This window comes from Lolium rigidum, chromosome 3 (assembly GCF_022539505.1).
Source record: "Lolium rigidum isolate FL_2022 chromosome 3, APGP_CSIRO_Lrig_0.1, whole genome shotgun sequence".
NCBI classification, from domain to species: Eukaryota; Viridiplantae; Streptophyta; class Magnoliopsida; order Poales; family Poaceae; genus Lolium; species Lolium rigidum.
In genome coordinates, this window is record NC_061510.1 from 278,728,746 (window position 1) to 278,745,153 (window position 16,408).

Below are 16,408 nucleotides of genomic sequence, written 5' to 3' on the forward strand. Positions count from 1 at the left end.
CATGAGAGTCCCGCAAGGCCGAAATTAGCGGGGTCGCGCCGGAATCTTCTTCTTCATCATGATGATCTTCTCCGCCGGCATCTTCTTCTTCATGATGATCTTCTCCGCCGACTTCTTCTTCATGATGATAGTCCCCGTCGGCATGATGATAGTCTTCTTCATGATGATAGTCATCTCGCTCGACATGGTCTTCATGCGCACCATTTGATGGGGCCGGCCGCGCCTGGTTGTCTTGCATGAAACCGCGCCTCGGCGAGTGCTCCTCCAGTTTTCCGGAATCAGGGTTGATCCAGCGCTCGAGTTTGCATGATCGACACGGACATCTTATCTGGCGCCTATTGTTCCGAATCATGTCCTCCTTCGCGTCTATCTTGTATCTAGAGATTCGAGCGGAACTCATCGAGAGGACCATGCTTGCCTGCAAATGGTGTACATAGAACAGGAAATTAGAACCGCACCAAATGCACACACATGCATGGGCCGTACCTCTCCTCAAGGTATTACATGTAGCGGAAAAATTCGGCATGACCTCTCCTCAAAGTAGGACATATGGGTAGTGCAAAATTTGCCGAAACGGAAATGAATCAACATTTCGGCAAACATCCATGCACCACACCGGCACACACACAAGCGCTTCACCTGCAACAAGCATCCATACACACGACGGCCACACGAGATCTACAAGCATATGCATGTCTCCTCCAAGCATATGTATGTCTCCTCCAACTACTCACCTTCTAGATTCGATACCGAGACGAGACCGCGATCGATGAGTTCGAGAGGAGGAGAGAGTATGGAGAGCCTTCTCCTCAACTCCAATTAAGTATCAACCAAAGTAAGTGCAATAAATACCCAAGCAAGTGAAAAGTAGAGTCAAAATGGTATGAGAGAGAAGGGGGACGAGCTAGATGGAGGAAGAAGAATGGCTTGTGTAGTGTGGTAGGTGGGAGGTTGGCTCACTTTTGTAGATCTGGTTCGCTAATTCTGTGGCGCACCGACCGCAGTGCGCCACAGAATACCTTATTTCTGTGGCGCACCGAGCGCAGTGCGCCACAGAATACCTTATTTCTGTGACGCACCTAATACAATGCGCCACAGAATACCTTATTTTTGTGGCGCACTGTTGCCGTGCGCCACAGAAGAAGTAATTTCTGTGGCGCACCGCGGTTTGTGCGCCATAGAAATAGTAAAACCAATGATTGGGGGTGACAGGTTGTGGGGCCCACCAAGTTTTTGTGGAGCACGGTTCAGTAGTGCGCCACAAAATTAAGCTATTTCTGTGGCGCACCGTGCCTGGTGCGCCACAAAATAAGTTTCTGTGGCGCATTCAAAACGGTGCGCCACAGAACTAAGCTTCGCCTATAAGGGTTTTCCTACTAGTGTAGGTGCACATCTGAGCGAAGCTCGTGGACGATGATACCGCTGGCGCCATACCCCTCCTTGGAGTCGTCCTTTTGGCTCTGTGCACCTCGCTGCATTCGGAACTGTGCTTACCTCTCGTCTTCCCGTTGGCCGCCCACTCGTATATTTACGGGCCTAGGCCGTTGTCACGGTGGCCCCCTCCGAGCCGCCTGGACGTCCTGGGATTGCCTCGGCATGCGCCGCCTCGACCATGGGGGAGGCACACCGGTGTCGTCGCCCCAGTCTTGGCTATCCGACGCCTTTCGACTGTGTTGGTCTTGGCGGCACACTGCCTTCGGCATCGCCGGCGGCATACCGGTGTCGCCGCACGGACTCGGCTATCCGACGCCCTTCGTCCGTGGCGGGATGGTTCTTCATGTGCTTCTGATGGGTTCCACGAATTCCACTGCCTGCTCCCTCGGTCTGCTTGCGGTGTGGTTTCTCTCCGGAGTTGCTCGCTAGCGGTCGGCGTGAGGTCCTCAAGGTGACGTCGGCTTTTGGCTTTGTCTGGCTTGCGCTTGTGGCGTAACACGTCTCTGCATCGCCCTTCGACCACGGGGTCGGCACACCGGTGTCATCGCCCCAGTCTCGGCTATCCGACGCCCTTCGACTGAGCTTGGTCTTGGTTCTGCAGGTCTTCGTCGCCGTCCTTCGCTCGCCATGCCAAGTCGCAATGACTATCCTTTGTGGAGCTGACCTCCCGGGGGGTTCGGTTGGCTTCGGTTGCTAACCTCCCCCTCCCCTTTGTGTTCTCTTGTCTAGTTTTTTTTTCTGTATTTTATTGTTTTCTTCTCCCATGTATCCCCGTGTATCTCCCCACATCTGTTGTAAGAACATGGACCTGCCAGGCTACTTTCGTGGAATATAACAAGCGGTGGGAATTTCCCCCCGTCAACCTCGAAAAAAAAACTACCCACTTCCGTGGATATTCCTTACCTAAAGGTCTACATACTGTTCTCCCTGCAGGATTTCTATTAAGATCTCTCATGCTAAAACGTTTGGGCTATCCCCTACCACCACCACTCGTGTTTGAGCTCTGCGGGCACCTAGTTGGTACGTTTGAGGAGATGTTTGGTCAACTTCATGCGTGTGAAGGCTTTCCTTGGGATCTCTATGAGTATTGTCCTAAGAAGCCTATATGGGAGCGGCTTGAGAAAGATGTTGTCCAGAATTTATCCCGAAGTCTTGTCTCAGTTTCTTCATTCATGGGAGACGTGAGGTGTTTTGCTTGCACAGCATGGGCGGAGCTAGCAGGGTGCATGGGTGGGGGATTGGTATCAGTCACACATTTAGGAAAGAAAGTGAAAAGGTTCAGTGATCACATAGAATTTTTTTTTTAGGCTAGATCTCTTTTCAATCAAGTAGGCGTCAAACAAAGAGGTTGGGACATAAATTTAGATGGCTCAAGCACATATTTGAGTTGGACCAGTCATTATCTATAGGTTTCCTTACGGTTAACTGACTCAGTCCACGGGAACTAGCCTTTGTCAAAGTACCACCCTAAGATTAGCTATTATTAGGGACATTCACTAATAAATAAGGAAGTGCACACCTACGAGAAGGCAAAATCTACAAGGAAGTTTTTCCGTCTCCGTTTTCCATTGTGTGTGTGGCCGGTGGTAGACTGTTATTAGTTCTAGGTGCTAGCTCTATGCCTATTTTTCTTCTTCAATTGTGCAACCTTTTCATCCAAAAATTGAGTTTATGCTACTTGTGCGACTCTATGAAAACTTTTTAGTGTTGTTGTTTAGTACTAAATTTTATACATGTACATTTTCATGTTATATTTCTGGTAATGAAAAAATTATCTAGACGCCCCACCCTAGCATAAAATCCTGGATTCGCCAAAGTTGCACAGGCTTGCTTATAATTTGCCAGGACCGCAAGGTTGTCCTTACATCGGCCAGTTTGTTTAGAACTGGTGATGCTGATGGCAACATTGATCCAACCTTGCGGATAGAGGTGTTTCTTTCGCGAGAACAATGTGTTGGTGGGCGATTGGACATGTTCCACCAAGATTACAACATTGCCACTGTCAGTCTAATGGATTACCTTACTGCTGCTTCTGCACATGATATTTTCACAGCGACAAAGACATCTAAATCTGAGGCAGTGGTAGCTATTGGGCGTCCAACCAAAGATCATGAGGGGTTATTGATGGCCTCAATGGGTATCCTGCAGTGTAGACGGAAAAAGGACAAAGGTTCCCAATTCGATTGCAAAGTCCTCAAGATTTCCACTTGTAAAATCACAAAGGCATGTTTTGTTGGCATGAACTTTTATGATCAAAGTGGACCAACTCCATATCTTCCAAAGAGCAATATTCTAAAAGTTTTAAAGAGAGGGTTTAAACTTCTGTCTAGAAGAGCATTGGCACGTCCCATTATCCTGGACTTGGACAAAGAAGGTAATTCTTCAAAGAGAAGCCGGTAGCCTGTGCCCAAACCATATTGGTATCTTTCTGGTAATTCTGATCCTCTTGGCCGGGTTGTTGGAAAAGTTCCCATGTAGACATCAAGATGCTGATGGAGTGCACCATATAATATCGTCTATTTTGTCCCTTGCAACCAGCATTCAATTAATTTAAGAAGCATGTCCAATTTCTTCACGGTGTTATCGCAAATATTTATTTGTGGTATTTTCTATGCTTGGTCGAAAAGTTCCCATGTAGATGTTAAGATGTTGATGGAGTGCACCATATAATATCTATTTTGTCCCTTGCAACCAGCATTCAATTAATTTAAGAAGCATGTCCAATTTCTCCACGCGGTGGCAACACGGTGGGAGTATTATGTATGAGAGGTAGGAATTTTCATTTACGGTAATCATGATGCAAACAACTGTTAAACATTTCCTGCAATCATGTTGTGAGTCTCAAAACCTTCCCACTCCCAAATTTTATAGTCCTTTGCCTCTTAACCCTATTACAATAGGAAAACTCTTGCGTTTGGTCGACCCAACGAAGCGAAAAGATCGGTTGCTCCGTGCTGCCACCGCATGAGACTCGTTCCGTGTAGGCCCAAGCACCACGCGCTCTTCTCTCCCAACCTTATCTTCTCTCCCCATTCATTTTCTCTCCACCCCAAGGTTCTACCTCTTATCCTCCGCATGAGAGCACTACCAGGCCACGCCGGCCATTGCAGGCACCACACCGTGGCCCCACCCACACCCACTCGCCGCTGGCAGGGCAGCCCTGCTCCTCCTCCGGCGAGGCTGTCCCTTCTCCTCCTCCGGCGAGACCTCATATTGAAGCTGCAAGGTGCTCAACGCCTCCATCATGATGTTGTGAGGTGAGGTGACTCCGACCGCCGCCATTACTTTCGCCATGGGAGAGTCATGGGATCGATCTGTTGGAGTCCTAGTTTACTATCCCAAACTTTTCTTTGTGGAAATTCTTCTTTTTTGTTGGATTGGTTGCTAAAGTTTTTGGAATGACTTAATGAATCTGCTTTGCAAATACTATTAGCAGATGAATTTTGCTAATGTTAGATTAGTTACTTTAGTTTTCTCACATAGTTATTGATTATTGTTGTAAATTACTAAGTGAGTGGTTGTAAATATTTTTAACATGGGAATTAATTATTGTAACTATAATAGTGATTTGTTGTAAAGATTTTTAACATGGGAATAAATATTGTTTACCATTGTTGTAAAAAAACAAAAAAATGTTTGATTGGTTATTGACTATTACTGTAAAGATAGCTGTGATTTGCTGTAAACATTTTTAATATGGGAATTAATATTGTTGACTATTGTTATAAAAAACCAAACTTTTTTGTTGGATTTGTTATTAACTATTATTGTAAATATAACAACAATTTGTTGTAAACATTTTCAATAGGAGAATTAATATTGTTGACTATTGTTGTAAAAACCCAACATTTTTGTTGGATATATTATTGTCCATTATTGTAAATATAACAATGATTTGTTGTAAAGATATTATACCACAAATATTTATTGGGAATAGCATTATTGCTGAAATTGTTGCTTTTGTTAAAATCATTGTGAAGTATTTTGTAAACATCCAAAAAAAGTTGGATTACTATTGTTGTGAACACCCGATATCATCACATGGTGCATGGTGGGTTCCAGTTAGATGACCAACTATATCGACGCAACCTCCCTGAGCAGGAGCGGGAAAGCGACCCGAGTAGGTGGCAGAGGCCACAACAGAAAGCAACCCACGTGGGTGGACAGCTGGCAGCAAGGCGTACGATCATGATCGTGCGGTACCGAATGCAACCGAATTTTTTTGCTTTGCATTGGCCGACCGATGGCTAGCACTGTCCATTGCAATATTATATTCTAGTTTCATTTTTGATTGGTTGGGCTTAACATTGATTCTAGCACTAATTCCATGCTCCGTGATGGATGTGTCCTCATTGGTGCTGATTACAATGATTATGTCACGGAAACATATTCTAGGATTCCAAGATGTACAAGACCAAAATCAAAATAACCATAGCCGGACTATACATCTGATCCGGTAACCTAAAGCTAAGGTGATACCTTTGTAACTTCTGCATTTGTCCTGGTGCAAACACCAGTCATATCCCAGAAATGAAACACATAAGATGGAACTCCTTTAAGGACCGGAATCCTTGGATGCCAATGACTACCTTTCCATTTTGGCGCATTCCCCGTAAGGCCTAGCCAGAGATAGACCTTATTGGATATTTCTTTCAGTATGTCGATGTCGGCCGTACTTGAGATGTCTAGTTCTAGGTGTCGGAGAGTGCTAATGTGCTGATCCATTTTGGCACCCTCGAAACAGGCTTCCAAATGACAAACTTTCGGAGATATTGAAGTGAGGCACACAAAACCATTAAGAATCTAGAATGAAACTTTCTAGGACTTTCTGATAACTTTGTTATAGGAATTACATTACATAAGTTAGTTATCTCAACTAAGCAGTTGCCTCTGGAAGTACTCGTATAGAAAACACAATCATATGTCCATTATCTCTAAATGCTATAAGTTTCCAGTTTGTTTAGGAATGTCACTTATACACTTAGAACTGAGCACAACATACCTAAGCTGAAGCATAGTTTTTGGCAGTTCACAATACTAGGTACTTGCTTAGTAAACACAAAGATACTGACTGAACTAACACAAAATTGTTTTGTTATGGTTTTTAGCAATGCACCTTCTGAGTTATTGCACTGCAGGGATAATAATCGAATCCTTTTTGGCAAAGAGGTAGGTTTTGTCCATCTGTTATGGTAACAAAATTATCTTTGATTGACATTGATATTAGAATATTGAGCACCATGTCATGGACTTGACATATTGTGCACTGCCATCATACACAATGTTCACAGGTAAGATCATACTTCTATTAATAAGATCATTAAATAACTCTGAGCTACTTGGTCCAATCTTTTATCGATCCCTCTCTTCATCAATAAATCCTTTAGATATCATTTCCTTGTTAAAATATTGGTCCTTATCTTATAATCCTCTAGATATATTCTTAAGTATAACAAACAAGTCTTCAAATGATGACGTAGATCATAGTAACTGAGAAATAAAATCTTTCTCATTCCTTGTAAAGTATTACTATTGTCAAGTGCTGAACCGATTGAGTTTAGCACCAACTCCCACTCATACTTTGTGTTTGATTTGGTAGCCAACAAACCAGCAATATATATGAAGTATGGCCAATGGAAAACCACCACATTTTCTTAAAATTTCTATACAGACTTCTTCCACATGTGTGGGATGACTGTGCTCTCTCAGCTTGCCCACGAGTCTAGCGATGGGAAAAGTTTATATCGCAGTTGTGGAGAATACTGAAGCTTTGAGCACGAAGTGCCTTCCGCTAACTAGGATGCAGCAAAACTGGGACAATAGATGATAAGCTAGTTCATTGTCTTGAATGGTTTTTGTAACATCCCAAAATTTTATAAATTTTGAAATGATAATTTAATAAATTAAGTTGATTGAATTTCTTGACTCGGTTAAAAATTCTCAAGGAAATGGAACTTTTCATAACTTGTTTTAATTTTCCAAAAGTTGATTTAAAAACACTTTATGATTGGATTATGATGAGTATCCAACTTAATTTTATTCTGTTTCTAAACCTTGTGAAGTGTTGTTCAAAATATATGATTTCGGTTTTCTCTTTAAACATAAACTTAATTTAAAATTTTGCTAAATATCGGTAGAAAGTAAAATTTTCAGAATTATAATTAAAGAATTTTTCATTTTTTGATATGTTTAGAAACTTATTTTACTCAAAAGACATAAATCCTATTTTGAGTTTTCCTAAATGGCCATATAAGACATTATATGCATAATGACATTCTTATAATTTGGATTTCACTAAGATTAGTTTTATAAATTTATTTGATACGTTTTGGACTTCAAAATCAAAATTTATGTTTGAAATAAAATCTTAGAAAGGTTTCAGTCTCAAAACATGTTTTGTTTGTTTCTCGCATAAAACCTAAATTGTATTTCTAGTTTTTCCTAAACCTATAAGGGAAATTGCCCAAAAATATATACCTTGTGTTTTTGTTTGGATTAAAACATTGCTCCATAATGTCTAGTTACGGTACTGAAATTTTACAAATCTTCTATGTTTTGTTTTGGTCAAATTAGAGGCCTAAAACTTTTTTTCTTTAAGATGAGAGGCCTATTAGTTTTGATAGAAAACAAGACACGAAAAAAACATACCGACCGGCCAGGCTAGCTCAACCAAGAGCCAACCCAGCCAAGCCTACTGGCGATGGGTCTCGCTCCGCTCGTCGGAAGTTAGTCTCCCTTTAGAATAAATTTGGATCACAATACAACAGTTTTCAAGCAGTGCAAGGTACTTTATGAGATTATTTACTGTGGTACGCCTGCAAGCTCATGAGCTTTCAGTAAACATGTCGTGCTTAATATATTTTCTCTCTAACATAAGTCCAGTGTGATTTAAGTTTTCAGGAATGTGCATGATCTTTAAGCAATAATCACTTGACACTTGCTACATTCTTGAATCTGAGAGTTAATCTGAGCACCGAGATAGAGAGACAAAACCACCAATGAAGCATAGTTACTTTCAGGTAAGTAGACCAGACTTGTTGGAGAGCGACCAGCAGATCAATTTTATTTTAATGAAGGACATGTGCACTCTTTGGTGACTCGAGTTGAGTTGACTGTATGCTTTGCAACTAATTTTATTTGAGACTTGGATTATTAAATATTAATGCATAAACATTGAATATAATTCGGTGTGTGTTCCATTTATCATCTTATGCCTTTTGATAGGAACACTATGTACAAAAGCTAAAATATGCAAAGACCTAGATGCATGGTAGAGACACTACCAACGCTTATTTTGACATCTAGTAATGCATATGTTGCTATATGTTTTTCCGAAATTTCAATGCATATGTTGCTATATGTAGTTCATGTTCACGTGGATGCACAAGTATGATGAAATTAAGAAATCGTTTCACTCTCTCACACACAAGTGGACAAAGGGAATAACTTTTCTACTTTCATGGATAAATCTCATATGTGCCGACAAGTAATAATAAGATGTACTATTATTATTAGGTTCCGTTTCCAACTTTCCCTCTCGTGAACAGTACCCGGGAGAGGCAAAAGGAAGGGCGCCGTATTCCCTTGCTCCGCCGACGGCCGGATCGCCGGCCGCCTCCCTCTCCGGCTGTCCTTGTGGCGGCGGGAGGGTGGAGGGGTCGTCGATCTGTGCCTCGAGGCCTGTAGATAGTAGGGTAGGGCTCCCCATCGACGCCGACGGGGTGGTGGTGGCGGCGGCGATGTGGAATAAGATGGCCAGAGCTTCTTCCCCATCACGGCGAGGCCATGGCTGGCGGAGCCGTGAAGCTTCTGGCGTTAGGTACCCCCAGATCCGTCGATCTGGTGGGTGGTGGTGCTCTGGGTGTGGTCTCCGCGGCGGAGGTGGCGGCCATCCTTTGGAGCTTTTGTTCCTCGACCTCGTCTTCGTCATGGCAAGGTGGCTTCTGGCCTTGCTGTGGAGGTTCTGGGGACGCGGTGGCTTGCTGGTTGGTGTCGCCGGCCGGCGCCATCGCTTGTACAGAAGTTTCTTCCGGGCGGTTTCCATGGTCAGCGCAGGGAAGGTGGTCGGCGGCGAGTGGAGGGTGCTGGTCGAGCTCGTTCAGCGTCTTCGGTTCCGTCTCGGGGAGGCGGACAGCTCCTGCGGCCGTCTACAAGTGTGGAGGTGCTCTCCGGGTCTGGTAAGCTGGTGGTACAGCTTCGTCGTCTCCGGCGACGGCGGCGGCGCTGCTGTTGTGCTGTTCTGTGGTGGCGTCGGCCTGGTTCTGCGTGCGTATATTCCTGTACTGGTACATGTACTTGTTTTTCCCATATGAATATACGCAGTTGTGCTCAAAAAAAAAAGATGTACTATTATTTGTGGTATTCAGTCGTTAATTTTTGACTTTTCTTTTTGTTTACATAAATCCTTCAATTCTTGCAAATAACAAAGCCCACCAACTATATCAAGACATGTAGTTCGAACCATTCAAAATTTATCATATACTTTGTATTGCTCCATTTTTCTCAGATATTTCTATCATATGGATGGGCGCGGAAGCGCGCCTCAATGGTATAGTTATACATTATATGGTCTCCATGTCAATGTGACATGACGACATTGATCTCGAACTTCTCTCCGACGACCAGGGACAGGCCTCTGACGGTGAGCACTCCATTCCTCCCGTACATAATGCCAGCTGCCTTCAGCTGAACGCCGTTGACAAAGACCTTTGGTGCCGCCGGCGACTGGAGCCCCATGAAGACCACCTTACCGATGGCCAGCTTTCGGCTTGGCGCGTACGTGTTGTGCACCACATGCGACCTCATCGTGATGCTGCCCCTGCTCTCCTTATCGCAGCTGAATTTCACAAGGGTCCACTTGCTTCTCGCCCCGCCCATCTCCGGTGACTCGCCGTCGTCCAAGAATAGCTTCCCGCTGGCCGTGCCATTCTCCGCCAGCGCCACGAGGAGGCGGAACTCGGTTTGGCGCGCGCGCGACGTGGTCAGCGCCGGCTGCTGCGTCGGCAGGATGCTGCCGCCTGCCACGTGCACGTTCGCCGCGTCCGCTAGCGCCGGGAGCGTCACGCGCTTGCCGGTCCGCGTGGCGACGGCGAGGGAGTAGTCGTAGAGGCTGAACCACCGGCCGGCCGGGAAGTAGGCGTCTACGGTGGTCGCGCCAGGCTCCATCACCGGAGAAACGAGGAGGCCGGGGCCGAACAGAAACTGCCTGTCCACGCCGTAGGTGTTGGCGTCGTGCGGGTAGGAGAAGAAGAGCGGCCGCACCATAGGCGCCCCCGTGGTGTGCGCCTCGTACATGAGCGTGTAGAAGTAGGGCAGCAGCCTGTACCGCGTCCCGAATGATTTCCTCGCGGACCTCGCCGTCGACTCCCACAGGTAGAACTCCCGCCGGATGGTCTTCTTCTCCGAGTGGCCCCTCATGAACGGGTAGAAGGCGCCGAGCTGAATCCACCGGCTGCACAGCTCTTGGCTCGAGTTGCCGGTGAAGCCGCAGATGTCGGACCCGATCATGGGGATGCCGAAGATGCCGAAGCTGAGGATGGTGTTGATGGAGTGCCGCATCTCGTCCCACCGCGCGTCGTTGTCGCCCGTCCAGTGCGCGGCGTAGCGGCCGGAGCCGACGAAGGTGGAGCGGCTGAGCACGAAGGGACGGCGCTTCGTGTCCCTGAGCAGCCCGTCGTGCGTGGCCCGCGCCTCGAGGAAGCCGAAGAGGTTGTGCGCGTCGTACTCGGAGACGCCGTTGTAGTGTGTCGCCGAGACCGGCACCGAATGGTTGTTGATGTCGCGGTGCACGCCGGCGTTGTTGATGCGGTAGGGCGGGTCGTCCAGCGCGTTGAGCGTCGGCATGTCCCTGAAGTTGGCCGGCTCGTTCATGTCGCACCAGAGGCCGTCGACGGGGATGGTCCGGCGGAATTCGGAGATCTTCCTCTCCCAGTACTCGGCGCCGCGCGGGCTCATGAAGTCCGGGAAGTAGACCTCGCCTGGCCACACCTCGCCCACCAGGGTGCTGCCGTTCCACTGCAGGAACACGTCCTTCTCGTCGGGCGTCGCGCTCCTTTTGACCTCCGGGTCTAGGATGACCACGTACTTCTGGCCGTTGCTGTGAAGCCGGTCGACGAAGGGGCGGAGCCGTTTGGCCGGGTAGTTCACCGGATCCAGCGTGAAGTCCTGGTACCCGTCCATGTAGTCAATGTCAGTCCACATGGCCTCCAGCGGGATCTTGGCCTTGGCGTAGCCGGCCACCACGTCCTCCAGGGCTTCCACGTTCTTGTACCCATACCTGCACTGGTGGTACCCTTCAGGAGATGCAGAAAAACAGAGTTAGCAAAGAAGATGACAAGATCCGAGCTATAGGTTGTTCGATCGGATTGTCTGGCCTTACCAAATGACCAGTATGGCATGGGGGCAGGGCGGCCGATGAACTGGGTGTACTGGTCGACCACGGCGAGCGGGGATGGACCGGCGAAGAAGTAGAAGTCGAGCACGCCGCCGATGACCTTGTAGGTGATGGAGGAACCCCCGTAGTGTATGTCCATCCCGTTGCTGTTGAGGAGGAGCACGCCGTGGGCAGCGCCGCCGGGGGAGCGCACGTCCATGTAGAACGGGTGCGAGCCGTAGAGGTTGAGGTCCAGCTGGTCCGACCTCCCCAGGTCCTCGTTCCACAGCGTGAACGAGTCGTTGTGCCGGAGCCGGAATGTCCGCTTCGTGTGCTCGCCCAGCCCGTACAGGGATGACCGCCCCGCCGGCAGCGCCGACGTCACCTCCAGGTACCTGCTCCATTCCATTCATGACGATCGATCATTGAGTGAGATTGCAACATATTAGAACGACAGTTTTAGATATTATCAGAGTTACAGACCGGTCCTTGAAGACGAGGGTGGCGGATGTGTCGAAGAGGACGTCGCCGGTGGAGCGGCGGGTGACGGTGAACCGGAACGGGGCGGTGTGGATGGTGAAGGTGAGGTCCGAGGACGCGCTGGAGAGGGTGTGGCTGCTCGGCAAGGCGGCATGTCTTGCCGTTGGCTCGACCAAGACGTCCTGCAGCGCCGGCCGCGGGACGACGTCCCGGGGGACCTCCCATCGCGCATGGTCGGCGTCGGTGATGCGTACGTGGAGCCTGCTGTCCGTCTCCATGCTGCACCGTCATGAAGAAAAAAAAACTACAACTGTGAGCAAGAGCCAACTTAACTGATCCTTGAAAAAGAGTAGAGAAAATCAAGCTCATGAGTTAGGATGAAGGGGTATGTGCACTTGCCTTGCACTTAGGCTGAGCCTCTTGACATCAGGCCCGAACTTGGCTGTCCCGCCTACAAGCTTCAGCCCGGCCGATAGCCTGTTCCCGGACTCGGCCACCGACACGACGTCATAGCCCGAGTGCTGCTTCGCAGAGCCGCAATGAGGGAGGAGGCAGACGAGGAAGGCGAGGAGCGCCACGTGGTTAGCAGAAGACGAGCCCATTGCTCGTCGATCAGAGGACGATGTGCAAGTGCAACACGATGAGGGCAGCATCCACTGCGTACTCAGCTTTATATAAGCAAAATATCAAGGCACCGACAAATAAATCTTATACCCCATAATGGCCGAGATTTACTCTCCCTGCCTAAGATTACTCCCGGATACTGGATAGATACCAAGAATACTCCAAAGATAATATTGACTTATCGCTTCACCGAAACGAGGGAGTAAATCGATGCTGAGATATACCACAAAGATATACGGGATCCCAAAATATAACGCTAAAGAAGGAAAATAAACATTGCCAATAATAAATGCTAATGGCAGCAAAATAAACATGGCAAATAAACGGTAAAGAAACAACGTTTAGAATAAATTTTTTTACTTCATTCCAAGTTTAAAATGTAACAAGTTTACACAAAAACATACCAGAATATATATGCAAACCCAAATTATATTGATAAGATCCGTCATGAAAAATATGTTCACATTCTATCTAGACTTGCAGATGGTTATATCATTTTATTTATAAACATGACAACTTTCACAAGTTTGATCCTTAGTTTTGTCCTAAGTTAACATATTAGACCGGAAGAAGTTGGAGAACATCACAAAAAAAAAGAGATTCGGCCGTGGCAAAATTCAGGTCCACAATCGCCGTCGGCCGCAAGGGATAAGTGTATCGACACGAATAAGTAGAGCATGATATTAAGGCGGGAAAGTGAGAAATGCCAAGAGAGGGAAGAACATGCAGCCACCAGATTACGTTGAGTCAAGGCCGTCGGATCTGGGTGTACCAAAGCAGTGCAAGGTTTAGGCGCGTGAGGGTGGCCGGATCATGTGGTGCTGAAGGAAGGGGTCACCGGATTCCCTGGCTCTGATGTACTGTTGTTATGAGATGAGAATATAGGTGCAAACTCCCGAGGTATAACTTTGGGTTTGAGTCGAGAAAGTGAGAACGCATGGGCATCTATACGAAAAAAAAAAATATTTCCTTAGAATACAAGAAAAAAGCAAACATTTACAAGGTCTTTTCTTAGAATACAAGAATATTTATTTTGTGAAACTACAAAGAGATAACATGTGATTGCCGCCCCATTGCCTGGTGGCATCGTAGCCACTTAGTATAACCTTGGATTGGGTTGGATCCTAAATCCATGTGCCATTGCTAGTTCCTGGATTGTTAGCTTAGCATAGTTCTTGGATCATTAGCTAGCATATACAATCGATGAAATACCATGTAAAACAAATATCACTATTACATGAGTTGAATAAATTATGAGTTTACTTTATTAAAAATATGCTTAGCTCAAGGCAATCTCAAATAAAACAACGGAAACTTAAGTAAATTCAGTTCATCAAAGCCGCATGTGAATAGGACTCTTGATGTAACCGACCTAAACCCTGTAATCCTCCTATATATACACGTGAATACAGAGCTCGGGGCATCCGAGTAGATTCTACCTGATCATAATATTACATTTGACATGGTATCAGGCCGCCTCTTCCGCCGATACCGATCAAACCCTAGATCGCAAGCTCCACGACGCAGCCGTCTTCATCGACCATGGCGTCCTCCTCTTCTTCCGCGCCGCCGATCAATCTCGGCCAGCCTCCGCGCACGCAGCTCACGCGTGACAATTATCCAATCTGGCGGACCCAGGTGTTGCCCGCCATTCGCGGTGCCCAGCAGATCGGTCTTCTGACCGGCGTCGAGTCCGCTCCACCGTCTCAGGTGGTTGATGTGCCGGCAGACAAAACCACTGGTGCCCCCGCCAAGATGAAATCCAATCCAGAGTACGCAGACTGGCTCTCCCGCGATCAACTCATGCTCTCCTATCTTCTGCAGTCCATGTCCCTGGAAGTTCTTCCTCACGTACACCGCATCGAGTCGGCTCATGGTGTTTGGGCTGCTGTTGAAGAGAATTGGTGTCCTACATCCTTGCCGGCCTAGGCAAGGACTACAATGCTCTCGTCGCTGCCCTTGGCGTGGCGACAGGTCCCATCACCCTCAGCCGCCTCTACTCGCAGCTTCATGCCTATGATCAGCGACAGATCCTCCTGGCCGACCCCTCTCCTCCTGAGTTTGAGTCCTCAGCCAATGCTGTTTCTCTTCAGTGGTGCTCCCGTAACGATGGCAACGGAAACTACTACAACAACAACAACAACAACAACAACAATGGGCGGTTCCATGGGGATCGCCAAGACAACCGCTGATGTCTACGGGAGCTTCTATTCTTGTAGACAGTGTTGGGCCTCCAAGAGCAGAGGTTTGTAGAACAGCAGCAAGTTTCCCTTAAGTGGATACCCAAGGTTTATCGAACTCAGGGAGGAAGAGGTCAAAGATATCCCTCTCATGCAACCCTGCAACCACAAAGCAAGAAGTCTCTTGTGTCCCCAACACACCTAATAGGTGCACTAGTTCGGCGAAGAGATAGTGAAATACAGGTGGTATGAATAAGTAGTAGCAACGGCAACGACACCAGAAAAGTGCTTTGCCCAGGACAGTAAACAAGCAGTAGTAACGCAGTAGTAGTAACGCAGTAAAATAGTAAACAAGCAGCGATAGCAGTATTTAGGAACAAGGCCTAGGGAATAGACTTTCACTAGTGGACACTCTCAACATTGATCACATAACAGAACAGATAAATGCATACTCTACACTCTTGTTGGATGATGAACACATTGCGTAGGATTACACGAACCCTCAATGCCGGAGTTAACAAGCTCCACAATAATGCTCATATTTTAGTAACCTTTAGTGTAAGATAGATCAAAAGACTAAACCAAGTACTAGCATAGCATGCACACTTGTCACCTTCATGCATATGTAGGAGGAATAGATCACATCAATATTATCATAGCAATAGTTAACTTCTCAATCTACAAGAGATCATGATCATAGCATAAACCAAGTACTAACACGGTGCACACACTGTCACCTTTACACACGTGCAGGAGGAATAGAACTACTTTAATAACTTTGCTAGAGTAGCACATAGATAGTAGTGATACAAACTCATATGAATCTCAATCATGTAAAGCAGCTCATGAGATCATTGTATTGAGGTACATAGGAGAGAGATTAACCACATAGCTACCGGTACAGCCCCGAGCCTCGATGGAGAACTACTCCCTCCTCATGGGAGCAGCAGCGGTGATGAAGATGGCGGTGGAGATGGCAGCGGTGTCGATGGGGAAGCCTTCGGGGGCACTTCCCCGCCCCGGCAGGGCGCCGGAACAGAGTTCTGTCCCCCGAATTGGAGTTTCGCGACGGTGGCGGCGCCCCTGGAGTCTTTCTGGAGTTTCGTCAATTTGTGTCGAGGTTTTAGGTCACGATGGCTTAAATAGGCGAAGAGTCGGAGTCGGAGGGTCTCTGGGGGGCCCACACCCTAGGGGGGCGCCCCCCCTTGGCCGCGCCGGGGTGTGGTGTGGGGCCCCCAGGGCTCCCCTACGGTCCTTCCCGGGTGTTACGGATGCTTCCGATGAAAATAGGAACTTGGGCGTTGATTTCGTCCGATTC

The 16,408-nt window shown here is 47.2% G+C and overlaps 1 protein-coding gene across 1 annotated transcript; it reads right to left on the reverse strand.

The window, feature by feature from the left end:
- Window positions 1-10,011: 10,011 nt before the first annotated feature.
- LOC124699567 (probable alpha-glucosidase Os06g0675700) lies at window positions 10,012-12,888 on the reverse strand. Its single transcript, XM_047231848.1, has 4 exons — window positions 12,686-12,888; window positions 12,290-12,565; window positions 11,813-12,201; window positions 10,012-11,726 (listed from the first exon to the last, which is right to left on the reverse strand). Exons 1-4 carry the CDS (start codon window positions 12,886-12,888, stop codon window positions 10,012-10,014), a joined length of 2,583 nt encoding a protein of 860 aa, XP_047087804.1.
- Between the last annotated feature and the right edge of the window lie 3,520 nt (window positions 12,889-16,408).

What these genes read in the sequence shown, in the direction of transcription:
- LOC124699567 (XM_047231848.1), bottom strand. Translation starts at nt 12,888, where the DNA reads ATGGGCTCGTCTTCTGCTAACCACGTGGCGCTCCTCGCCTTCCTCGTC. An exon ending in ACCCTCGTCTTCAAGGACCG is followed by an intron (nt 12,202 to 12,289) that starts GTCTGTAACTCT and finishes GGAATGGAGCAG; the next exon opens with GTACCTGGAGGTGACGTCGG. An exon ending in CATGCCATACTGGTCATTTG is followed by an intron (nt 11,727 to 11,812) that starts GTAAGGCCAGAC and finishes CATCTCCTGAAG; the next exon opens with GGTACCACCAGTGCAGGTAT.